The sequence below is a fragment of the Xyrauchen texanus genome, chromosome 12 (assembly GCF_025860055.1).
Source record: "Xyrauchen texanus isolate HMW12.3.18 chromosome 12, RBS_HiC_50CHRs, whole genome shotgun sequence".
NCBI classification, from domain to species: Eukaryota; Metazoa; Chordata; class Actinopteri; order Cypriniformes; family Catostomidae; genus Xyrauchen; species Xyrauchen texanus.
Window position 1 is genome coordinate 27,494,428 of NC_068287.1, and position 27,742 is coordinate 27,522,169.

The 27,742-nt window shown below is 39.8% G+C and overlaps 1 protein-coding gene across 8 annotated transcripts in view; it reads right to left on the minus strand.

Annotated features, from left to right (window-relative positions):
* Positions 1–27,742, minus strand: part of LOC127652550 (potassium voltage-gated channel subfamily C member 1-like) — a 140,748-nt gene that overhangs the window by 37,063 nt on the left and 75,943 nt on the right. For 5 of the 8 annotated variants that reach the window (XR_007971745.1, XR_007971744.1, XR_007971743.1 and 2 more), the window contains exons 3-4: positions 13,002–13,986; positions 5,003–5,209 (exon numbers count right to left, since the gene is read on the minus strand). Coding sequence is in view for 5 of the 8 variants with exons in the window: in XM_052138741.1 (XP_051994701.1) it covers positions 5,003–5,209; positions 13,002–13,986 (1,192 nt within the window). In the remaining 3 variants the exon portion in view is untranslated. Of the gene's footprint in view, positions 1–4,363; positions 5,358–13,001; positions 13,987–27,742 lie in introns of those variants that run through there. The other 3 variants (XM_052138740.1, XM_052138738.1, XM_052138742.1) reach the window with 3 other exon arrangements.

The following is a 27,742-nucleotide window of genomic DNA, read 5'->3' on the forward strand; positions in this document are numbered from 1 at the left end:
TTTCCACTTGTCTACATATCGCTTCTCGACTGCATGCAAACATTTTCACAAAGTTTCACAAATTATTGCATCAATCTCAAACATCTGCTGATTAGGAACCACATCAATATCAAACCCTCGTCGCTCAAGAACAACCACAACAACAACAAACAATTGTGGTAAGTCATGGCATCAGCTCTTATTATTTCTTCCTGCATTGCATGCCAGATGTTTACTATAGCTTTTCTGTCAGCAGTGAGGGATGCTCATGTGATAAATGTAAGGAATTAGTCAGGCTGATGGAGAAGATTACTGAGTCAGAGACACGCATCTGAACGCTAGTGGAGGTCAGTGAGAAAGAGACGCTAGTAGATACTGTTTCAGATGCAGGTAGAACAGCGTGCAACACACACTTTGGTTCTGGCTGTAGAGCACCCACAGCAGTATGTTTGGGTCTAAGCAACATACTCACTCAGCAAAGCGACACCACTCTCCCGTTGCTGTTAGGGTTTCCAATCAATTCTCCCCACTCAGTGATGCACCCACTGAGAATCATGTTGAAAGAGCCTTAATAATTGGTGATTCTTTTGTAAGGAACGTGGAAATAGAGACTTCAGCCACCATTGTTAAATGTATTTTCGGGGCTCAATCATCTGACATCAGATAAAATGTACAAGTGCTGGCTAATGCTAAATGTAGATTTTCTAAAATTGTTATTCATGTCAGCACCAACGATGTCCGGCTTTGCCAGTCAGAGATCACTAAAGATAATTTTAAAGAGGTGTGTGAACTTGTGAAAATTATTTCAGACACTGTAATATGCTCTGGCCCCCTCCCTGCTTGTCGTGGAGACAAGGTTTGTAGTAGATTAGTTTCACTGAATAGCTGGATGTCTGAGTGGTGTCTGGAGAATAGCATAGGATTTATAGACAATTGGAAGAGTTTTTGGGGTAGACCTGACCTGCTAAACAGAGACGGGCTCCATCCTTCCAGGGAAGGTGCCACTCTCCTCTCTAGTAATTTGGCTCATAGTCTTAATAATGAAAGTATTTGATTAACTGTGGCCCAGGTCAGGAAGCAAACAAACTGGTTAATCCGAACATCTGCAAGCTGCCTTGAGACGTTACACAGTTCAAATAAACTACAACATATAGGGACTATAGAGACTCTGTCTGTTCCCTGAACCACCAAATTCAAAACTCTCACTAAATCATTTAGAATACATTTTATTAAGGTCAAACTTGACCTTAGATAAACAACATATAAAGGTAGGGCTTCTAAACATTAGATCTCTTTCTTCCAAAGCACTAATTGTAAATGAAATGATTACATATCATAGTTTGGATGTGCTCTGCTTAACTGAAACCTGGTTTAAACCGGATTAATATATTAGTTTAAATGAATCTACTCCCCCAAGTTATTGTTATAAACAAGAGCCTAGTCTGAAGGGTCGAGGAGGAGGTGTTGCTACAATTTACAGGGATCTTTTTGGTGTTACTCAGAGGACAGGATATAAGTGTTTTGAACTAATAATGCTTAATGTGACACCGTCAGATATAAATAAAAAATCATCTTTTTCCCTTGCTACAGGATATAGATCACCCGGGCCACACTCTGTTTTGGTTGATGAATTTGCTAATTTTCTATCTAGTAGTTAATGTAGATAGAGCTTTAATTTTTGGTGACTTCAGCATTCACATAGATAATGAAAGTGGCACATTGGGATTAGCAATAATCGATATTCTCAACTCTCTTGGAGTCAGATAAAATGTGACAGGACCAACTCATCACCATAATCATACGCTAGATTTAATTCTGTCATGGAGTTGATGTTGATACTACAGAAATTCTACCGCATAGCGATGACATCTCAGATTATTATCTTGTCTCTTGTTTGCTGCGATTAGCTAATGTCACTCAATCTACACCACACTATCGTTCCGGTAGAACTATTCTTTCGTCCACTAAAGATAGCTTCACTAATAATCTTCCAGAATTTAACATACATGTAAGCCAAAAAGTCTAGAAGAACTTGATGTAATAACAGAAAATAAAAATACAGTCTCCTCTAGCACTCTCAATAGTGTCGCCCCTTCGATTAAAGAAAATTAAAGAAAAAAGCCCATGGTACAATGATCACACTCATGCTCTTAAGAGAGCAGCTCGGAAAATGGAGCTCATGTGGATGAATACAAAATTAGAGGTATTTCGTGGTGCATGGAAGGATAGTGTCTGTAGATACAGATGGGGACTAAAAGCTGCCAAGTCAGCATCTTTTAGTAAACTCAGAAAATAAACACAACAATCCTATGTGTTTATTCAACACTGAGTCTTAATTGGTTAGGAATAAAGCATCGACTGAACCAGATATTCTGTCGCAGCACAATAGTAATGACTTCATGAATTTCTTTACTGATAAAATTGAAATAATCAGAAATAAAATTGGAACTATTCAATTCACTGTCACAGCACCTCAGAAAACAGTGTCTCATAATTTTCCTCACAAGCAACTTCAAGCCTTCGCTGTCATAATTCATGAAGAGTTAACAAAACGTATCAAAAAATCAAAAGCCACAACATGTATGTTAGATCCAATACCAACTAAGCTCTTAAAAGAGGTTTTCTCTGTAATCTCAGAACCTCGTCTTATTATTATTAACTCCTCACTATCCTTGGGACATGTCCTAAGAAACTTTAAAATGGCAGTTATCAAACAATTTATTAAGAAGCCACAGCTTGATTTTAGAGAACTGGCTAATTACAGACAGATTTCAAATCTACCATTTATGTCTCCTCCCAACTATGTTCATTTCTACAGAGAAATGGTATATATGAACAATTTCAGTCAGGATTTAGGCCCCATCACAGTACCGAGACTGCACTTATCAGAGTTGCCTTGCTCATATCATCTGATCGCGGTTGCACTTTTCTTCTAGTGCTTTTAGATCTTAGCGCTGCTTTCGACTCAATATATCACTACATTCTCTTGAATAGGCTGGAGAATTATGTTGGCATTAATGGATTGCATTAGCATGGTTTATGTCCTATTTATCAGACCGCTACCACTTTGTATGTGTAAATGAGGAATTGTCAAATCAAACAAAAGTTAAGTATGGAGTGCAACAGGAATCAGTTTTAGGGCCTCTGCTTTTCTCCTTATACAGTACATGATTCCCCATAGAGATATTATCAGGAATCATGGAATAAGTTTCCACTGTTATGCCGATGATAACCAACATTTATATTTCTCCTAAATCCTACAAAAATTCAGAATTCTCCAAATTTGCAGAGTGTATCAATGAAATCAAAGACTAGATGGCCAGAAATTACCTTCTACTCAATTCAGACAAAAAAGAGGTAATATTTATTGGACCAAAAGCCGCTAAAATATAATTTGACTCTCAATGGATATACTATTACATTGTCTTCTACAGTGAAGAACTTAGTTGTTATATTTGATACCAATCTGTCCTTTGAAAATAAAATTTCCATTGTTTGTAGAACAGCATTCCTCCACCTCAGAAATATTGCTAAGTTATAACAAAGGCTCTCTGTTGCTGATGCTGAAAAACAAATTAATGCGTTCATGAACTCAAGACTAGATTATTGTAATGCATTATTGGGAGGATGTCCAGTAATAAATAAACTTTTATTGGTTCAAAAAGCAACTGTCAGAGTACTGACTACAACCACAAACTTTATCTTTGTTACATTGGCTAACTATTACATTTCGTATTAATGAACTGTGATGCACCTCATTGATCTCTGCCTGCATCACCTTTGTCTATTGTTGGACTACACTCTTGAAATGGAATACACAGACTATCAATTAATTGCCAACAAAAACTAGCCAACTAGCAAAGGACAATGCATATATGTGAACCTCTGCAGTTAATCCAGGATGGACTTCAAAGACATTAGTCATTAACGCTTCTAGACACTAGACCTTAACGCTTACATAATGTACACATTTTATACCATGACTTGCACTACACACAAATAACTAATATTGGCATTATATTCATGTTGTTTAGCCAGAGGGGAACTGGCCCCTACATCTTATGGAGTTTTGTGTTCCTTGCCACAGTCGCCTTCAGCTTGCTCATAGGGGTTCTAAATACAATTATTCTTTTATCATTTATTTTTTATACACATTTTACTATCATATTTAATCAAACTACACAATGAACACTCTAAGACTTTTTAGATATTACAGTTTCATTTTTATGCATCATTTCCTGTAAATCTGCTTTTAAATTATGTGTGTTGTGAAAAGCGCAATACAAATAAAAATGACTTGACTTGACAGTCAGAGAGACACCAACAGACAGACAGACAAAGAGAGGCAGACAGACAGACAGACAGACAGACAGACAGACAGACAGACAGACAGACAGATAGATAGATAGATAGATAGATAGATAGATAGATAGATAGATAGATAGATAGATAGATAGATAGATAGATAGATAGATAGATAGATAGATAGATAGATAGATAGATAGCAAGCAAGCATTTTAGGAGCTTGTTGGCCAGATGCAATGAATGTGTTTGATATATTGGTGTGGTGTTAATTATTTATATTGTGCTATGATAATTTTTGCTGGGAAAAAAAATCATTATTTTTATCAAAGATTCAAAGCTATTATCGAAGATAGGAAATCTTATTATTACTAGAATAGAGTAATAGAATTATTACTGTGTGTGTTAATGATGCCCTTCAGAATGATTGATGTGGTGAATTATGAGGAGAAATGCTTAAGGAGAAATTTGGGAGCTCTGCTGTTCTTTATTTGGATGTGAGTGAGTCTGTTTTAACTCATATATCTGTGTTATACATTGAGGTGTGCATGTATATTTGTGTATATACACTTGTAAAAGTTTGAAATCATTGCAGTAGTTTTTGTGATGTTTACCAATGCAGATACTTAGTTACATGAGCATGAATAACTTACCTTTCTTGATATGGTTCTTTGTAATCTATGAGTGTGATCAGATGTGTTTGCATGTGGGTGCTGCGTACCTTTCCTGATATTGCTGTCTGTGGTGCGGAACTCTCCAGTACTGAGGAGGAAGCAGGCGCGATCATGGGGGTAACGCTCCCGCCCCATGCCTGTTCCCAACCCACCAGTGGCTGGACTCCTGTCATCTGGCCCCAGCACCTGGTCTATGTTGGGACAGTCCTCATTAGCCAGGGCTGCATTTGCAGCATCACCATTCTGCTTTGAGTCTGACAAGGGAGGGAAAGAAAGAAAGAAAGAAAGAAAGAAAGAAAGAAAGAAAGAAAGAAAGAAAGAAAGAAAGAAAGAAGACAAATTATAATGTTAAGATTATAATGTTAATAGGATTGTAAAAAGACATTAGGAGGAGATAAAAGTCTAGGATGAAAAGGGATGAATAAAAAGGAAAAAAATAGAGATGGGGCAGAAGAGAGAGAGAGAGGGGAAGAGAGAGAGGGAATGGGGACAAAAGAGCATCAGCGTCACTTGATTAAAATGATGCATGGAAGCAAGTTCACAACATCACACACACACAACATCATAGCACACAAATGAATGAGTGTTTCGTGGAGTGGGAAAAGGAGAGTGAGTTGCGCACACATTCAAACAAAAAAGCTGCAGGGGCACTTGGTCTTATAGCTTCCGACACAGATGTCAAATCTAATCTGACGTGAGTTACTGCTCAACAATTTACAGAAATAAGCCAGGGGGAAAAGCCTGCTAAAGACATGGAAATAGATAGAAACACGAGGGGGTAGGAAAGAGGAAGGAAAAGATGGCATAGAGACCTGTTATGCAATTGGACATCATTTGAAGAAATGACACATCTTTATCTGAGAAAGAAGGAGTGTATATATGAAATGAAATCTGCTAACATCCACACACACACACACACACACACACACACACACTGGACAAGTGAGAAAAGGTTATGGATGAATATGTGAGGTTTGACAAAAGTTCCATACCAAAGTGCATCACATAGGATTCACTTTACCAGATATAACACTCTTTACAACCTTTACACACCTCTGCATAAAAACAGCTAAACATAGAACCTAAACAGAACCTAAACATCTCCTCCACCCACCAAGAATACAATCACATTCACACATGGGGACAGAGGACAAAACAAATGACTTAATTTGAAGGTGAAGTGTGTACTTTCTGCACCACTAGCGTCACTAAATGGAACTGCAAAAAGTGCTAATTGTTTTCATGTAGGTTTCCCGAACACTCTCCCAGGCCAGATAATCCCAACCCAAAACTCACTTCATTGGTTGAGTCAGTGTTGCTGTGTCAGGCTGGTCGGAATGCTTAAATAAACAAAGCAATGCATTAAAAAGTGTCACAGAGCCACAGTGAAATCAACCTATGAATGGCTTACTTATAGGTATCTTGCCAAATTAAGGTGGGATAGGAGAAAATTATTTAAAATCATCCCATAATTATTATTACCTTGATGTTTTATACTTTATATCATTTTATACTACTTTATAGAATTTCATTACATGTCCAAATGACAGATATGATGTCAGTAGTGTATATGCCATGTGGGATACTAAGCTACAGGAGGGCACATGTGCTAAAGTGTTTCTTCACATCAAGTGTCTTCTGGATGTTTATGTTGTCTTTTATTTCCTTAGGAACTTCCAGCTGTGAGAACTCCAAGAAAATAAAAGATGAGGAGCTGAAAACTACTCTGTTTTCATCCACTTCAGAAGCTCCTTAATGATGTTACTTTTTAGGGAAATTATCCAGTTATTTTATTTAATGCAATGCAATGGCAGATCTATTACACTGTCAGAATTTGTATCTTGGGTGTTGAAATCTGCATCTTTGGTTTTGAAAGTTGAAAATTGTCAGAAGTACAGCAGAGGGTAGATGGTTAGCAGTGTACTGTTGATTTAAAACATCTAATACAAAAAAAAAATATACTGACCATGAATCTGTATTGATAAAAATGTTTTATTTGAAATTTCTAATCTTATATAAACACATGTTTTAAAATATTTTGTATTTAGGCTAATATTCATTTTAGCTCTTTTTTCTTGCATATTAGTAACAAAAATATCTTGGTTATTGTCGTAACCTCCATTCCCAGATGGAGGGAATGAGACATTGTGTCGATGTAGTGACACTAGGGGTCGCTCTTGGGAGTACAAAAACACCTTCAAATCTTTGAGAAAAGGCCAATGAGAATTGGCGAGTAGAATTTGCATGCCACTCCCCCGGACATATGGGTATAAAAGGGAGCTGGAATGCAGAGTTCATTCAGGTTTTGTGCTGAGGAGCCGAGACAAGGTCCTGGATATTACAACGGTGTAGTACAGCCTGTGGCAAGAGACATATCTAGTATGGGAGCAGACAGCCATGGCCTTTTCTCTCTAAGTTTTCACTCCACAGAGTATTAGATTTGGCTAGGGCCTTTAAATGCTCATAAAATGTGCCAGGGAAGGCATTCTTTTCCTTTCCTATTTTTTCAGGGGGAAAATACCCCACAGAGACCACACCCTGCCCCGAAGGGGGGTAAACATGTGGTAAATACGTCACATGGACACAAGGCCAGCTGGGATAGGCTCCAGCCCCCCGCGACCCTGTACACAGGATAAGCGGTTGACGATGGATGGATGGATGGATGGATGGGCACAAGGCCGTACATGGAAGAGGTTCGGTGGTAAGTCCTGCCCTTCGAAGGGGAGGAGCTCTGCAAGCACAGTGACCGGGGCAGAGAGGGCTCTGCCCAAGGGAGATGCGGGTATATGAAAGGGAGACCGTACAGCAGAAGATACATCACAGGAGGTTACTAAACTGGCTCAACTTGGAGATTGTAAAACCTCGAAGATATTGGGTGTTGCCCAGCCCACTGCTCAGAGCATCTAGAGCTCTGCGTGTGATCCAAATAGCATCTTCAATCAAATAGCTTCAATCTTGATGCTGGATGCACATCAAAATGTGCTTCTGCGTCAGCATTTTGAACGGAGTCTGTGCGAGGCCCGGTTCAGAACTCGCAGGTCCAGGATTGGCCGCAACCCACTGCTCTTTGGAACGATGAAAGAAGAGCTGTAAATCCCTTGCCTCACTTCGGCTGGAGTGACAGGCTCTATCGCTCCCTTCGTGCAGATCTCCGCACGTAGGACGGTGGCATTCTTACACTTCACTTACGTGAAGTGAACAACGCGGAACCGGGGTGATCGCCTGGCGAATTGACTCACATAGCCGAGTCGGATGGATCTGGCCAACCAGCACGACTGGTCGGAAAGCAATAGCCACGCATCCAAACATCCAAAAAGGATTGCATCTGACGTACCTGGGGGAGGGTCCTCATGGCAGGGAGCAGGGAATGCTGCACCGGGGAGCAACTCTCCGACCCGAGGCGGCCGCGCTGAGGGAGCCCTCAAAGCACTTACATTGCTCTGCAGGGGTGTGGTTTACATGGTGCAGTGGGGCACGTGAAGGCAGAGAGCTGCATTCGTGAGGCTCTGGCTGCGCACGCTCAATGTCCAGTTGCCGAGGTGGTAGTGACCGTAGTCACCGGAGATGTGACCTGAAGAGAGAGGAAACTGAACCAAGCTCTCGGGGCCGAGAGCTTGGTTCAGGCTGGAGCAGAGCTGCTTGGACTTGTGTCACCACAGGGGTACGCACTCTTGAACCATGCCAGGGAAAGATGTGCTGGATGGCCTTGGTCTGTTGGAAAAGTCCTCAGCTGTGTTGTCGAAAAGGCCAACCTGGGAGATGGCCGTGTTCAGGAAACGTGCCTTGTCCGCGTCCCTCACCTGAACCAAGTACAGCCATAGGTGGTGCTCCTGGACCATGAGAGTGGACATAGTCTTCCCGCATGGAGGGTGAGATCGGTCACCGTTCGCCAAACTACCCTCGTGCAGCTCTTTTAGCGACTTGGCCTGATGGACCTGTAGGAGGGCCATGGTGTGCAGGGTGGAAGCGGCCTGACCGGCAGTGCTATAGGCTTTGGTCACCAGAGGTAGTGAGAGATTGGGTTCGGGCAGTGAAAGTCCACGTCCGCTCGTCATGCACCTCCGGGATAAGGGGGCTGGAGGGGGTCGTGGACTCGAGTGGCGTGCCGACCCAAAGAACCAGTCGTCAAGCCGTGAGTGATCAGGGGCAGATGGAGGGTTCCACTCTAACACAACACTCGCAGTGGCCCGGGCAAGCATGGCGGTCAGCTTCGCGTCGGACTCAGACTGAGCTGGCATACCCAAAGTCGCCAGCCCGATCGAGTCCACAGCATCTGACATCACCAAGGCGCTCTCCGATGCAGTGATCAACATGTCATCCAACCCACGACCTCCAAAAGAGACATTAGGCTGGCACTGATGCAAGCTGCCTGTCTCATCCCAGAACTGGATGGGAGTGAATGAGTGGTCCGCGGGGGATTACCCGGCAGAACCGTACCCATTGAAGCCCCCGAATCGCCTTCAGCATCAACTGGGGCAGCCTCATACCCATAGGTAGAAGGACCAGCGGAGGAGACAGCTGAAGTGGCTTTCCCCCGGAAGAAGGAAAGCAGTGACTGCAAAGTTGCCATGGTCATGTTCTCGCAGTCCACGAATGCTTCTTTTAGCGCTGTTGAAGCACCCAGGGGTGTTGCTCTGCACTAAGCATGTAGATGGAGAGAAAGCCACTGGAATGCGCAGTATATCCAACAGCAAACGCTTCTTTAGAGGTGAATTGGAACAGCAGTGGATTCAGCTCGCTGATACACAACCGCTCGTCTCCGAAGAAAAAATCTGAATGAACTCTGCATTCCAGCTCCCTTTTATACCCGTATGTTCAGGGGAGTGTCATGCAAATCCTACTCGCCAATTCTCATTGGCTTTTTCTCAAAGATTTGAAGGTGTTTTCGGCTCCCAAGGGCGACCCCCAGTGTCACTACATCGATACAATGTTGAGTGAGTGACAGAAAGGGAACAGCACAGGTCCCGGTGTCACCTGCAACATTAAATACAAGATGAGCCAGTCTCTCAGTGAAACTGAGCCAGACACAAAAACATAAAAGGCACATCATGATTTTTATTCTTCATATTTTCATTTGGGTAGCTTAATGTGAGGAATATTCCACATATGTGTTGCCACATGGAAAAAAAAAGTAAACTTTCCATTGAGGTGTTCCAAGTCATGTCTCATTTTTTATTAAGTAGAAGATTTGATTTTAATAGATTGTGTCACATCCGTGAGGGTCAGAGTAATATGTAAGGCCGTTTTGACCATTAAATCTCCTTGCGCAGCAGTTGGCAATATACACGAAGATTGCAAATCGCAAAAAAACAAAAGAAGAAGAATGTGAAAATGGAGATTTATAGAAATAAAGGACTTTATCTGTTTCTCACCCACACCTGTCATATCGCTTCTGAAGATGTGGATTTAACTACTGGATTCTTATGGATTACTTTTAAGATGTCTTTGTGTTGTTTGGCGATTCAAAGTTTGGCCACCGTTAACTTTCATTTTGAGGACCTACAGAGCTGAAATATTCTTCTAAAAATCTTTGTTTGTGTTCAGCAAAAGCAAGAAAGTCATAAACATCTGGGATGGCATGAGGGTAGGGCTGGGTAAAAGTATTGATTGTGTCTATATGATTTCAAGCATGCACAGGATTAGCCACTGGCTGGTAAATGTTCATTGCCCAGTGATTGAGTAGTTTAGTAGAGAAGATGTTATTAGCAGAGGTCCTTTTACTGCGGTTTGAGAGTAAAAGTATGGTTTAACTGGTTCTGTGTGTCCAAGGGATTTATCTTGAATATGTAAAACAAAAATATATTAATTTCAAGACATTAATTGGTATAATAGACTGAATTTGAAAAAATTTCAAAAGCTAAAATGTGACCAATTTGATGAAAAACTAATGACAAAATCTAATTAGTAAAATTTATATTTTCAAATTGTACTAGAAGGGTTGCCTAGAAGGTTCCTGTATAATTAAGAGCATTTGCCGAGAGAGATTTATTTTATATGTACAAAAATAGACATTGTAAAATAAATCTCCTTCAGAATATCTAATCTAATTGGGAAATATTTATCAATTTATCAATACCAGTCCTACATGAGTGTGAGTAAATTATTAAATCATTTATAAAATGTTTGGTTAAACTCCTCATTTAATCTTGGTTAATGTTAATTTCAACAAATAGTAACACATTTTTTAAATAAAAGTTGTATTTGTTAACATTAGTTAATTCGCTATGTACTAAAATGAACTAAAATGGACAATTGTATTTTTTATTAGCAAACATTAACAAAGATTATAAATGCTGTAAAAAAAAATTTTTTTTTTTCATTGTTAGGTCATGATACCTAATGCATTAACTAATGTAACATTAGTGTAAATTCTTACCAAGTTAACAGTCAAATTAGTCAATTTCAGTTTTCACTCTCTTTTGTTGATTGGTAAATTCTAATTTTGGATAATTTCTAGGCTTTCTGTATAGAGAAAATATAGCATATGTTAATCTGAGTGGGCTGTAACTAATCTGCCTCATGTTAATCTTAGCATGGGGTGTGTATCTGTGTTCTGCACAGTAATGACAGACGGAGCTTTCTTGGCTGTATGAACTCACCGGCTGATCTTGACTGGCACCCTCACATGCAGAAAGACACACACACACACACACATAGGACTGTGAGCTCCATGTCCATCATCCACTTGCTGTCAGAGCTTAGAGCTGGCTGCTGTATTCATGATTATATTCCCATCTCTTTGGAAGGGTTAATAAGGGCAGAGAAAAGAGGGAGTGAGATTGGCTGGGATGTTTTCTGGGATGTAATCTAAATAGCTTGTGCAGGTTTTTTGTGACGTATGCATCCTGCTATAAATTTTATATCATTACTGTCAAACATGGCCATGACCGCCAATTTTGCATATTAATACTCAAAAATACATATGTGTGTAGACAGACTTACACAAAGATTATACAATCTTTAATCATAGAATTATTATATATAACATACAGCAGATTTCGAATTGAAACTTTCATTTACAAAGTTGTGCACAGGGTTAGGGAGTAACAGAATACATGTAACTGTATTCCACTACAGTATCACTTTAAATCGCTGGTAATCAGAATGCAGTTACATTAAAAAATAATTTTCATTACTGAAGAGATTACTTTGCATTTTTTTTTTACATTTAATATTGAGTCTATTCAGTTGAAAAACATGTATCAAAATAAATTATGTGATATGAGGTGCATGTAAACAGTGTTAAAACACTTTCTTAAGATGTGTTACGTTCATGCGAGCAAACAGAGAAGTAAGTTTGGAGAGCAGACATAGAAATAAACCTTGTGTAAATTGTCATTAGAACATTTAGCTTTATGCTAAACTAAAATGCTATTTCTAGCCATTTTACACGCACCAGTTACCAGACACGATCATATCAAGAAAATCCACATTAGATCATAATTATTCTTTAAGAGTTTTGATATAAGTGAAAAAATCTTGTTATTGATTATAATTCTGTATTGTTTTTCAGTAAATATAATGTAAATATTAAAACTTGATTAAAACTTTTTGTTTTTTCTTGTTTTAAAAATGACACTGCCTAAAATATTTAGGCCCTTTTCAGAAAAAGTATTTTTAATATAAGTGGATTTTGTCTTAGTGTAGTGGCTTTTTTTACTTGTTATTTTCATGTTTATAGTCCAAACAAGTAAAAATAAATAAACAAAAATCTGCCAGTGCTGAAGAAATACAAAGTATTTAGATTATGTAGCTGACCTTCGGTAATCTAACGTAATATTTGTTTTTTTCAAATGCTGTCTTGGCTTTGCTTTTTTTTTGCAATCACTAAAAGTTTTATATCCTTTCATAATTCTTTTAAAGTTTATGATGGCTGAGATGGACACAAAATCCCACTCACTTCCAAGAGCAGTGTTGTGTGTCAATAGCAAAAACAATATTTAGATTTTTCTTGGTAATACCTTCTGCTTGTGCATAGATGCTTCTGCTTTACACACACAAAGACATGAACAGAATACACATGTGTACACACACACTCACACACACCTGCTCTGTTAATCTCTATGATTTCCTCCTGTGCAAGAGGACAGTCTCCTGCCATGCTTCCAGAGCCCACCAAACTGCCCAGCACATTACCCATGATCCTGTGTGGCGAGGCAGTAGCCATGGCCAGGGCATCTGGTTTACAGTAGTTGGGAGATCCAGGCTGCGGAGCCCGCGGGATGTGCTTGTTCTTTTTCTTGGGCAGCTTCTGCTTGGCCATGGCCAGAGAGTAGTACATACCGAAGTTGTTAACAATAACAGGCACAGGCATGGCGATGGTCAGCACACCTGCCAGGGCGCACAGGGCGCCCACTAACATACCAGACCACGTTTCTGGATACATGTCACCATAGCCCAACGTCGTCATGGTCACCACTGCCCACCAGAAGCCAATGGGGATGTTTTTGAAGGAGGTGTGTTTGCTCGCCGTGGGGTCTTTTGGGTCTGCACCAATGCGCTCGGCATAGTAGATCATGGTGGCAAAGATGAGCACTCCGAGAGCAAGGAAGATGATGAGGAGCAAGAATTCATTGGTACTGGCACGAAGCGTATGACCCAGCACTCTCAGCCCCACAAAATGGCGCGTGAGCTTGAAGATTCGCAGGATTCGGACGAATCGCACCACGCGCAAAAAGCCCAGCACATCTTTGGCGGCTTTAGAGGAGAGGCCGCTCAGCGCCACCTCCAGGTAAAAGGGCAAAATGGCTACAAAGTCAATGATGTTTAACAAGCTCTTGAAGAACTCGGCTTTGTCTGGGCAGAAGATGACTCGGGCGAACACCTCGATGGTGAACCAGATGACGCACATTCCTTCTACATAGGTAAGCCATTTGTCAGTCACTACCTCAAACACAACCTCCTCCCGCGTGACATTCCCCACAGTCACGTTTTCTGTCTTATTGTAGATGGTGTTGAAGGCCTCGTGTGTCTCCAAGCAAAATGTTGAGATGGAGATGAGGATGAACAGGAGCGAGCCGAATGCTGCATACTAAAAACAGAGAGAAAACAGAGAGAAGAGATAGAGAGAGGGAAGAGAAGGTGGGAGACACAAAGAGAGACAAGAAGATGAGCACATACAGTAAAAAGTGAAACTGAAGATTGTACAAATTAGGTGTCCCATTTCCGTTTTGAAGCCTTAAAGCACAAATCCCATGTTTTTTGGATTAAGAATTAACTATATTTTGAATTGCTATAACTATAAAGTGTCATGTCTTAATAAAGGTCAAGGCTGCGTCCACAATAACCATTTTCTTTGAAAACAAGCATTGATTACGCCACATTTATGCCTCTTATCCACACTGGAACAGCATTTTCTCCACTTTCGGAAACACTCTCTATTTAGTACTGCATACTTTGGAAAACCATGAAGTTTCAAATGAAAAAGTTTTAGTGTGGACAATGCATCCCTGTTACATTTTCTGGCCCGTTCTTTTACTCGTTTTTTTTTTTTAAACATGAATTTTATTTATTTATTTTATGTTTTTCTTTATGTTTACAGATATAATAAACAGAAATTAAAATAGTTGATATAATATATACAAAAAATAATAGTTTAAAGCCCTATTTTGTACACTTTTTGTGGAATTGCTAAGCTAGACTCATCTTTACCTGACTTTGTATCGTGTGTGTGTGTGTGTGTGTGTGTGTGTTGCAAGATAATGATAAATCTAGAAATCAGTCAAGCTTATTTTACACAATATCATAACATGTCTACAGGTATAATAATACAACCATTGTTAATAAGACACATCAATGATATTTTGTCCTGTTTTTGTGTTTTCCTATGAAGGTAAAAATGTAGCAAAACATGAGAGCTGGTAGATTTGAGTTTGAGAATAAAGTTCTTGTAAGTTAAAATTTTCACTCATAGCCCTGATGTGAAAACTTGTCAAATAAAAAGCTAAAGTTGAATGTTGCAATCTGCACTTACAGACAATTATCAAAAACCTTTTCTGAGACAAATCATCACAAATGTGTGAAATGACATTCACATGAATACAACGACAGACACAAACTTGTATGACATATGAACTTTTGTTCTTATGTTGTTCTTGTTCTTGAAGTTTTGCAGTACAACCACAATTCTGCACTAACAAACTCTCAAATCTGGCACTGCAACTTCCTATCTTCATGCCTTGACTTTTGGAACAGCTATTGCAATAAACCTGTAGTAAAATTCACTTGTGCACTTGTAAATCCATATGCAAGAGAGCAGATAGCCAGGGTTGGGTGGGGGGAAGGGCCAATGAAGTCATGACCAATCACAAGAGCTGTGCAATAGAAGCAAGACTAATTGATTAGGTAATAGATGTCTACTTCATAAAGAATTAAGTTATTATAAACCTACGTACTGCTGTATCTGAAATGGGCTATTTATCAAACTTATTACTATAGGTCATGTTTTTTCCATGACAGTAATTCTTTTGTAAGTTCTAATTAAAGGTCTGTTTAAACTTTTATGTTTTTATCAGCCCTTCCAAACTGATCAGTATCAAGTATCATCAGTAAGAAACGAATGCTTAGGAATCAGTTTTTAAGATGTATAATTGCCTGATTGTGATTATTTTCTCTAAGAGATTAGATTACCATGATCATTGTGTTAATTCCAGTGATAAATTGCCTTCTAATTAAGGGAATTTTAAGTGAATAACGAAGAGTCTAATGTCAAACAAGAATGCATTCTGTGTTCAAAATTATCATCTTTATTTCACAAGTGGGTCACTTACAATAGTTATAGGGATATTACAATTCACTTATCTAGCAAGTATGGCTACTGAGTTTACAATAAACCTTTTCTTGCTAATTTGCAACCAAGCAATCTCAGTTACAGCATCGAAGTAAAAATAAGGGAAACAAGAAATGAAATATGAATTTAAGGCAAGATTATTTCCAATCATCTATAGGTTTTACAGTCAACAAGCATGGTTAATATAGTTACCCTTAAAAATTTTATAAATTTAATAAAATAAGCTACGAAGCTCATGGCTGCAGTGTACGCTCGTGCAAGTGAAAAAGATAATTATATGTTCGAAAATGATTATGATATTGCAGAAAGCTGCACTGACCATTGCAGGTTTAGCAAGTTTAGCTATAATGTTTTTAGGTATTAATTTGTCAAAAATTCATTGTATTTTGGTTGTTGGAATAATTCTCATGTGATAGAGAATTTAGATTTTTTTTTACTTTACTCTGATTCCTATTGATACCTAACCACTTTCGTATTTTCCACGGATATGTGGAATCGTGGCATATGACTGCTGGCCGGATGGTTGCATTCCATGTAGTTTTACAGAGTAAAATTATCCTGCAGAAGAATTTCTTCAGAGAATTCTCTCATTGCCATCCTTAGATATTACATTTGCAGCCTGTCCACAGCTAGTTCTGAGTTGATAAGCGGGCTAAAATATTCTATTTTGATTTGTTACATTATAAATTCACCCTAAATCATTTTATTGTCAAGTTATTTTACTCTCCTTCATGCCATCCCAGATGTGTACTGAAAAGGGATTAAATAGTGATCTGTTTCACACCCAAAGCAATCGTACTGCTTTAGAAGTCATTAATTTAACCACTGGAGTTATATGGATTATGTGCCTTCATGCACTTTTTAAAACCTTAAAGGTCTGGCCACCATTCACTTTCATTGTATGGACCTACAGAGCTGAGATTATCTTCTATGTTCAGCAGAAGAAAGTAAGTTATGCACATCTGGGATGGAATGAGGGTGAGTAAATGATGAGATTATTTTAATTTATGGATGAACTATCCCTTTAACATTCACACTCCTGCCACTGCATCAGTCATTGCCACTGCTAGACTGGTTTTGGACTTTAAAGATGGTTCAGGCTCCCGCACTGTTACGTGATGCCATCATGTTCTAATATAATCCATTTTGTTTGGTCCGGAATAGATTTTTTCATCTCTTGTGATTGATCATGACTTCACCACCCATAGGTGGGTAGTAATGTGATTCATTTACTTGAGAAATGTTTTGGAAAAATGTTACTTTTAGAGTAGGTTTAAAAGTGGGTACTTTTTACTCTAACGCAAGTAAATTTCTAATAAAATTTTTGTACTTGTACTTTGTTACAATGGGCAGTGTTCCTGTCGAAACATTACTGTGTTTAATATTATTTAATGTGTCATTTATTGAGAGAATATTGAATGGGACCTTTACGACAGCGGAAGTTCACACAGCTGCGAGTGCTGTCACAGACTGTCACTCAAGCCGAATCCATCACTTCTGCAGCATCAAGCTCTTCAAACTAAGTGAAGCACTTTCTTCACTCTACATAGTGAAAACAATTATAATTTTGTCATGCAATTCCTTCATTTAACACCAAGACAAGCAGATATTTCAAGATTAAAATTGCAAGGCAGCATGTCAAGGTAAATTTTGGCTCAGATGATAACGAAGGCTTTTCTGTGAAATGGTGATGGTCATTTTCAGGGTAATTCTGTAAATATGAGCTCTTGAGACATCAGTTTTTAAGTTTACATTTTTATATCAGCAGTAATATATCAGTCCTGCATGTCATAAGCAGCATTTACACATTTACTCTGCGCCCTCGCAGGTGAACTGGCAGCTATCACAGCTACTTCGGGCTGATTAACAATATAAATGAATGTAAATATCTAAATGTAAAGAAGTTAAGTGTAAATGAATGTAAATTCATTTACACTTAACTTCTTTACATTCTTTACACTGCAGCGGTCCTACTCAATCTGAGAGAGATATCATACCACAGACAGGAGGCGCCAAATACAACAAAAAACAAGGAGAGAAAGTGAGCAAACATCCTTGAGTCACTGAAAACAGGGGAAATGGTGTGAATGCAGTGGTCTCATTGACACACTGCACTAAGGTAAGGAAACACCACAAAGGGAGAAGAGAAAAAGAGGAAAAATCTCTTCAATGGAGGTAAAAGCAGATTTAAAAGAGTAAGAAGGGATGATAGAAGCAGAAATGAACCCAAGGGGAGAGATGAGAATACTGTATTTACAAACAGCTCCAATGGACGAAAGAGAAGGACAGAGACAAAGAAATTAAAATTTAGAAAATGAGACGGAGTATAAGAAAATGGAAGAGGCAGAAAGAAAAGGGAAGGTAAGCAGTGAGTTACAGCGTGGTGTTCTGTGCGTTGTCACCATTCTGAAAACGGAGATGTCATGTTGCCTCTCATGCAGATAGATTTGCATTGATTGGCTAGTGCAAGCATCTCCCTTGCTAAAGCCTACAGCCTCTTCTCCTATCAGCTGCCATCAATATCATCTGTTAATCTCAGTGCCAGCATTCATACAATGAATTTTGTTATGTAGCCTGTTATTAAAGTCATTTATTTGGAAGTGTTTGTGTGTGTAAAATGCTGCTGCTGCCATTCCCCCTCTGCAGTGCTTATGTTGTTCTCCCGGCTCCTCACTCCCCCTTTCCCCTTTACTGGGTTAAACCATTTAATTTGCAGATTTCATTTCCGCATTCTGTCTTCTGATTCCCTCCAACCCCATCTTCCCTCTTTCTTTCTCTATGGCTTTCCTTCCTGCTGAAAAGACCAGCAAAGCTTACGTAGTCTTTTTGGTGCTGGTTTGTTGGTTTGACCAGCAAATCAACCAGCCTTATCAGAAAGGCCATGCTGGTCAACCTGATTTGCTGATGAAAGCAAACCGGACTCAACCAGTATGGAAATTAATTTAAGATGGTCTTTTTAGCCAGGTTATAAACTGCCAAGGCATCCTACATGTTTCAATATGGCATGGTTGACATTTACTGTAAGTGCACATCTATAGCATGATTTGTTGCTATAATACATAAGACACGTGAAGACCACAGACAATACAGTACATGCACACAATCACAGTTACGTAATAATTTTAAAAGAGACACCTAAAAAAATGTTTTAAGAACATCTCTCAAAAAGCTGCATCAAGGTCAATCCTCCCATGATGAACGTGGAGCAGTCAAATGAAGGACTGAGGCATCCTGGGAGAATAAACTAATTGCCCAACCCGATTAGCATGAACTAATTTAACAAGCCCATCTTACCGTGCCCTCAAAATTCTGATGTGAGTCCCATTTGTGTGTCAAGCATACGCGCTACCACTGATGATGTCACCAGCGCTCCACACACTCTGCTCCAGATACAAAAGAGCTTTAATATCACAACCCTCGGCACACTACATAGGGCCACGTGAGCGTGCTGGAGACAAGTGAAACATACATTTTGTGTTTGTGATTTTATTGCCAGAGGTTGCCAAGTCATACTGTTTGGTCGCTAGTAGGTGTTCCTTCTGCTGGTCGACCTAATGTTATTAATGGGCTGAATCACTAGCCATGGCTTTAGAAAATATGATCACAAATGGAAAATATTGCTGGTAAAAATAAGATATTCTATTTTTGCCAAGAAATCAGTCTTTCACTAATAAAAATAACATTGTGGTATGGAAAGCGTTTGTATACAAATTGCATCTGTACATATTGCATCATATCATGAAGTTAAATGATGGATCCTTTCCACAGACTGTGATGATGCATTTCCCGCTGTAATTTTGCAGCGTAAATATAGCAAAATGTTTATATATTTTAAATGTATTATTAAAATATAAAACATTATTCTTTCGGCTAAATTACTCTGACATTAATAAAAAAAATAATTAATTAAAAACTAGTAACCACTACTGCAATGTGGTTTCAAATACAGCTGCTCGGGCATATTGTCGGGTATGACAATAAATTTGGCCTCTTTTCGTCATAAACAATTTAACTCATTTTTCTTTCCTCTTTTAGAATATTTTTGAGACATAATAGTGTTTTTTGTTTGTTTTGTTTTTTGTTTTGTTTTGCTGTTGTAAGAAATGGGAACTCCTATAGTTTACATTGGCAAGAAAATGTATGTGAACCCTTTGGAATTACCTGCATTTACGTATAAATTTGTCTTAAAATCTAGTTTTATCTTCATCCATGTAAAAAAATGAACAAACACAATCTGTTCTAACTAATAACATAAATTGTTGTATTGTACATATTGAATACATGATTCAAGCATTCACAGTGTAGGTTGGAATAAGAATGTGAACCCCTAGTTTAATGACTTCAACAAAAGGCTACTAAGAGTCAGGAGTTGGCAAACCAGGCATTCAATTAATGAAACAAGATTGAAGGTGTGGGTTAGAGCTACTTTGGCTTATAAAATTTACTCAAATATTTTGAGTGTGCTATTCAGAAGAAGCATATACTGGCATGGACCATGCCTTGCAAAAAAGAGATAAAGAATTGTTGCTTTGCATAACGCTGGAAAGGGTTACAAAGTTATCTTGAAGAGCTTAGATATTCATCTGTCCACAGTTAGACAAATTGTCTATAAATGGAGACATTTTAGTACTATGGCTATTCTCCCTAGAAGTGGCCATCCAGCCAAGATGACTCGGAGGGCACACCGCAAAATGCTCAATGAGGTAAAAAGAATCCTAGAGTAACAGCTAAAAATTTGAAGAAATCATTGGAACTGGTAAATATCTCTGTTATTGTCTACTGTATGGAAAACATTAAACTGGCATGGTGTCCATGAATGGGCACAAAGGAAGCCACTGATTTCCAACAAAAACATTGCTGTGTGCCTGAAGTTTGCCAAAGACCACCTTGACACACAACATCACCACTAGTATTGATGAAACTAAGGTTGAATTGTTTGAGAAGAACATGCAGAACTACAGATGGCGCAAAAAGGGCACCGAATACCAACATGAAAACATCCCAGCGGTGAAGTACGGTGGAGGGAGCATCATTATTTGGGGTGGCTTTTCTGCTTAGGGGCCTGGACCATTTGCCTCTCTTGAACGCTTGAAACGCTTGATTGAGGTTATTGCTGCCAAAAGAGGATCAACCATTTATTAAATCCAAGGGTGTTCGATAGAGATATGAAAGATTATAATTGTTTGTGAATTATTAGCTTAAGCACATTGTGTTTGTCTATACTTGTAACTTTGATGAAGATGAGATCACATTTTATAATGTGCAGAAATAAATGTGTTAAATAAATGCAGAAACCCAGCTAATTCCAAAGGGTTTGCATACCTTTTCTTACCACATGCTAAACTTCAGTATCTCAGAGGAGACGGATCACTTGAGCTCCAACGTCTTCACTCCCATTGGTAATTTCAATTGAAAATGGATGATTTCCGATTGCTTTGTCCCTGCAAATTATTGCACATGTGAACGCCCCTTGAAGGACACAAAACCTTGAGCTTATGTAGGAAGTGCCTTGAGTTTTTTCTATATCATGGCAGTCTGGCTCCACAGTTGTGGATTGAACTCTGAAACCATATCTGTTTAAAGATTTAGAGGATGAATACGGACTCCAGCAGGAGAGACTCTACTGGAATGAAGTAACTCTTCACCATAATGCCTTAATGCCACTCCTGGGAGTGTGGATTTACTTCAAATGGTTGTTTGCTGCCCACATTTCTGCTCTCGTTTCTGGATTCCATTATGACTCACCACCACTGCGGACATGTTCATACCCATCATGACCAGCCTTTTCTGTAAGAAATGTTTTATGAAATATGACCCTTTGAGACTAAAGCAATCATAATAGAAATGATCTAACTTTCTAAAAACATGTTGAAAAACATTAGGCCAAAAATCACAAGTTTGTGCAAACGACTTGCACAATACAACAATGAGCAAAAATCTGAGTGTGTATGCATGAATCCGTGTTCTAATGAACCTGTTCTTTAAATTCAGCCTGCTGGGATTTAATGGTGTGTGAGACGCCAATATCATAACCATAGGAGAATGAGAATTAATTTTACAGCACAGAGGGAATGTATAACCATAACCATGGCATCCCCTAGCACACCAATCATGATGATCATCTAGGTTTCACATAAAATTTCACACACTATAAATGAGTGTAGGTGTAAATGTTCAGAATCTCTGAATCATGTTTATATGGAACCCTTTGAAGAACAGGCTCAGTCTACAAAGTGTTCAGCACCCTGGCATATAATGAATATATGCTGGAAGCTGCCAAAATAAACTTAAGATCATAACCTGAGTCCATGAGTGCATGTTTAATTCAAAATACCTCTACTGCCAAACACAAGCTTACGGAGGCCGAGAAGTGCACAACACAACCAAATTAGCAAAGCAAATGAAAACTGAAAATGCAACGGAAATAAGCCACAGTACAACGAAATTAACAAAAAATAAATATTTTTTCAAGCACTTTATTTTAAGTCTCGTGGCAGTCTGACTCAATGCATGAGAGATCATGAAGCTGCTCGGAAGATGCAGAGAGCTGCTTTCCTAATGCAAGCCGCTACAGGTGAGCACTTCGGCATCAGAGCAAGGACTAAAGACTGCATACAGCCCATTTTCGAGGGGAGCAAGAAACCTTTTAAGAGTTGCCGGTTCACAAGAATAGCTGCATGCACTGTGTTGTTATTTTCACATCATTGTCTAGTAAGGATTCAAGCAAATGTTGATGAAGTTATGTGTATTGAGTTCTGGTATAAACCTAAACAGGTATTGGCCAGAGCACTTAAGGTCAAATAAGCGTTTTTATAACCATTTCATTTCTGATAAGTTTGTTTTGTTGTTTTATTAATTTTGTCATGTTGTGGCTTAACTTCATTGTGTTATTTCGATTGTGCTATGGCTTAATTTTTTTTTTGTTTTGTGGCTTATTTCCTTTGTGCATTCAGCTTTTATTTGCTTTGCTAATTTGGTTGTGCTGTGCACCCCTTTGCCAACGTACAAGCTAGAGCCTAGTGGTGAGGTCTGAACTACTGGTTCTCACAAGCCATCAGCATTTTAGCATTAATTCTTATGCTTATCTTGTCTATTAAATAGGGAAACTAGCAAATAACTATTTTTCTCTTCTTTTCTCTTCTTCTGCATGATGTGGTAATACTAAATTAAGTTTTGTTTTGCTTTTTCAAGTCAAAAATATTAATTAACATCACTGAATCAACCTGAATGCATTAGGTTACACTAAACTAAAACTAATACTAATTTGAAGGGTTAGATCAGGTAGAAATAGCACTTTAAGGGAACAATCACAATTTTTCTTTTTGCAATGCACCTTCAATGAGCATGAAATCAAGCATAAGATTCCCAATCATGTCAACAGATTATATTATCTTGATGAACTGTGAATTAATATGACATCATAAACTTGTTTGTTATTGATGATAGGTTGGTAGTTTCAGAAAGCAAGAGACCCAAGAGCAGAGGAACAGTTCCCAGGAATTATTGACAGTAAATTAGAACACAGCATGGCTGGCAAAGTGTGGGGAACCCAGCACTGAAGGCAGCAGGAAGGTGGTGAGTGTGTTTGTAGATGTGTGTGCATCGTGGTCGTGTAGAGAGCAGATCTGTGAGGAATCCTCCATGAAGAGTGTGTTCGTAGTCATTTATGCATTGTGGTTATAGGGAGCAGATCCGTGAGAAATCCTACCGGAGAGCCCTCAACTAGACGCGGTGGAGATGGGATGGGTGCAGTGGGATGCAAATTGGAACGAAAAAAATGTTTAATTAAATAGAAACATGGAAAACGAGATGGATGCTTTTGAGTTAGGGAGGTAACTTCCTACCGGACCGCCACTGGACTAATGACCTTAACAATGAGAAATGGCCCAATAAACTTGAGACCCAGCTCACGTGAGGGGAGTCGGAATGGAATATCTTTGGAGGACAACCAGACCTTCTGACCACACATGTTATCTGGGGTTTAGACTGGAGCCGTTCAGCTGACCTTTTAACATGAGCACCAGCCCATATGAGGGCTTCTCTGGTGGCTTTCCAGGTGTAATGGCAAATTTGAACAAAGGCATGAGCAGACGGGACCTGAATGCTGGGGTCTTGGGCAGGGAACAAAGGGGTAACCGAGGCTACACTGGAAGGGTGTTAACCCTGTAGACAATGACTGCAAAGTCATGAGTTGTGGACATTCTCGACCCAGTCTAAATGAGAGCTCCAAGAAGATGGATTATGGGAGGCCATACAGTGCAGGTTTTTCTCAAGCTCCTGATTAGCCCACTCTGCCTGCCCATTTGTCTGTGGATGGAACCCAGAGGACAAACTCACTGTAGCCCCCAGCTGTCGGCTAAATTCTCCCCAAAAATATGACATAAATTGGGGGCTTCTGTCAGAAACCACATCTACCGGGAGGCCATGAATGCGGAAGATGTGGTTAATGACTGCCACTGTTGTCTCCCTCTCTGTGGGTAATCTGGGGTGGGGAATGAAGTGAGCCACCTTCAAGAATTTCTTCATTAGTACAAAAAAAAGGCTGTGTTGAAACCAAGGCGACAAAATGACTTGTTCTCTATTTCCTCCTCACTAATATGTCATAGTGTGGTATTACATCAGCACAGGCCAGCCTCTGCATAAACAGATCAACGCCTACTTTATCATCGAAACTGCATAGGCCCGGTCTTGCGGTTAGAGTAGAGCAGTGAGACAATTTTTGGAGCAACAGGAGGCATCACAGTGGCCACGAAGATGTTAAGACGTTGTGCAGTGCCAGGTTGTGGGGAAACTAGATTTCTTGCATTTGCTTCGCAATAAATTATACTTAAATAATTAGACTTAAATTATAAGTTAATGTAGTGCCAACTATATTGGACACAACAGTGATGTTGCAACAAACAAGTGTGAGGATCCTTGTTAATTGTTTTGCTTCATATGTTACAGACTGTTAGATGTGTACTCGTGTGTATTTGATTTGATCCTAGTGATTTTAGACGCTCGTGTATTAGTTTTAATGCACAGGGATCTCTAAGCAGCATATATTTACTTGTTCTGTTGGCATGATGGCACAATTTTCACAGATGCACCTAAAGAGTATTGGTATCAATATATTTAGACAATCTCTTTCCTTTTTAATGAAAACATGACTCATTGTAATGAACAATGTATGCGTTTGTTACTACACTGCATATATTATGAAAGATGATTATATGACAAACGACAAACACCGGTGAATGTATCCTGTATACGTTTACATGTTGCACGGTAAGTGTATCCTTTAACAGTTATAAATGTGACAGCACCATGTATTTACACTTTATTTGGTACTGTCATGCGTTACTCGGCATTTGTAAAACACAGAAATGTTTCACCATTGGAAAATGCTCCAACAACGTAACAGGATACACACCGTTTCACGTCTGGATTTAAACAACAATAAAAGTAATACCCATTACACAAATAGACAAGTAAATTACAGTGATTACTTACCATGCTGTCACAGACTGCAGTATCCTTGGTGTTTGTGGAGGGGGTTAATTTTCTCCAAATTCGGGATCAGATTCAAATTTGCATGGATGAATTCCTACAGTTGTAATTTTTTTAACCATCCAAAGTTTTCAAAACAACCCCACACGTGCATAATGGCAGGGGCATTTACACTTCTCCACATGCAAAGATGTTACCAATCACAGCAGTGGCCGTTTACACTGAAGTCTTCAAGAACACATGCCCCAAAAAATGGAGCATTTGAATCAGAGGCAAAAAAAACTGGATAGAAAATGATTACTACTTTTAATGAAAAAAAATCACACTAACATTATAAGTGGACGTCAAGGAACATTATAAAATATAATAAAAATCCAATTCATGACACCTTTAAGAGGTGAGAAAAAAATGCACTGATACACCTTTCCGTCCGAGGAAGAGTGCTGTGAAAGAACCGCTCAGACCCCAACCTCCGACACATCCACCTCCACCATAAACTGGCATGAAGGGTCGGGAGTACTAAGAATAGTGGCGGTGGTAAACCAGTTCTTTAATTTAGAAAACACTGCTTCGGCCCACAGGAACCAACAAAAGTCACTGCGGGTGGAGGTGAGATCCATAAGAGGTGCGGCAAGTTGGCTGTAGTTACGAATAAACCTACAATAAAAATGTGCGAACCCCAGAATCCTCAGCAAGGCCTTGAGGGAATCTGGGATTGGCCAATCAGAGATGGTTCTGACCTTGGAAGGGTCCATGCGCACTCCCTCGGACGAAACGATGAACCCCAGGAACGGAACAGACTGTGCATGAAAAGCACACTTCTCCACTTTAACGAAAAGCTGATTATCTAGCAGTCTCTGAAGCACCATCCTGACATGCTCGACATGGTCCTGGATATTCTGGGAGAAGATCAGAATATCATCTAGATAGACAAACACAAAATGGTATACCATGTCTCTGAGCACATCATTTACGAGCCCCTGGAAGACGGCTGGGGTGTTGACCAATCAGAAAGGCATTACACATATTTGAAGTGACATTTAAAAGCCATCTTCCACTCATCCCCATCCGTGATCAGGACAAGGTGATAAGCATTGCGCAAGTCCAACTTCGTAAAGATGGATGCTCCCTGCATGAGTTCGAAAGCTGAAGAAATCAATGGCAAAGGATAACAATTCTTCACCGTGTTGTCATTCATCCCTCGATAAACTATGCAAGGTCTAAGCGAGCCATCCTTCTACACAAAGAGGAACCCCGCCCCTGCCAGAGAAGAGAAAGGTGGAAGAGACTGGCTGCCAGAGAATCATTGATGTACCTGATCATGGCCTCTCTTTCAGGAGCAGAGAGCGAAAACAGCCATCCTCATGGAGGAGAAGTGCCAGGGAGAAAATCAATAACACAGTCATATGGACAATGAGGAGGAAGGGTCGTGGTGTGGGACCCGCGGAACACCGCCCTCAAGTCATGGTATGCCAACGGTACTCTGGATAAATCCACTGATTCATCCTGAAATGAAACAATATTGGACAGGGGAGAGTTAAACAGAGTTAAGACAGTTAGAAAAACAGTACGAACTCCAAGCAAGAACAGTATTGGTTGACCAGTCTATGTGTGGGTTGTGCTTGACCAACCAATGATGCCCCACACTACAGGCACTGATGGATATTGGACCAGGTAGAAGGATAACTGTTCGGAATAATTGCCGTAGTCGTAGGTAACTGGTTTTGTGGAATTGGTGAAGATGGTCAGGGGTGTGCCGCTGACAGTAAGGGCTTTGATAGGTTCCAACTGGTCAACCGGAAGCCGAAGTGTCCACAAAGTTCACTTCAGCTCAAGAAATGCAGAAACAGTGTGACTGATTGTACTGCCATCAGGCCGGGAGAAGCATACGTAGTCCAGGGTTTTGCTCAGGGGTGTTGCACTTGCCAGTAACCCCATGCCTACTGACGAGCGGTGGCTTTTACTGGACTGGAGACGGAGACATGGCCAGGATGGGCACAATATAAACAGAGTCCTTGGGTGAGGTGTTGCTGCTTCTCCTCCGGAGAAAGCTGAGTCCTCCTTATCTGCATGGGCTCTGCCTCGGACCATGATTCCAATGGCCTGGCCGGAACAGTGGACTGGGTATGTCAGTCAGCCGCCAGGGCAGGTGGAGAACGGTGAAGGCAGTGACACTGGGTCAGGCGCTGATACACTCAGTTGGCCTGGTCCACCAGGTCAACAAGCGGGGAGGCAGGTTCATCCAAGGCATAGATTTATTCCTTGATGGCATAGCCACGACCTGCCGGTTTCCCTGAGACAATCCAGGTAAAAACCTTGCCGCCTCACAACCTTGAGCCAAGTGATCGATCACTCATGGAATTCTGTGGAGAATGCTTGGAATGAAGCGCAACAGGGATGTCTGTTGTCCCACATGGTGGTTCCCCATTCGCCGGCCCTTCTGGTGAAGAGCATGAAGACGCATGCCACCTTCATTGTCTCTGAAGTGAAAACAGAGTGCTGCAACAAG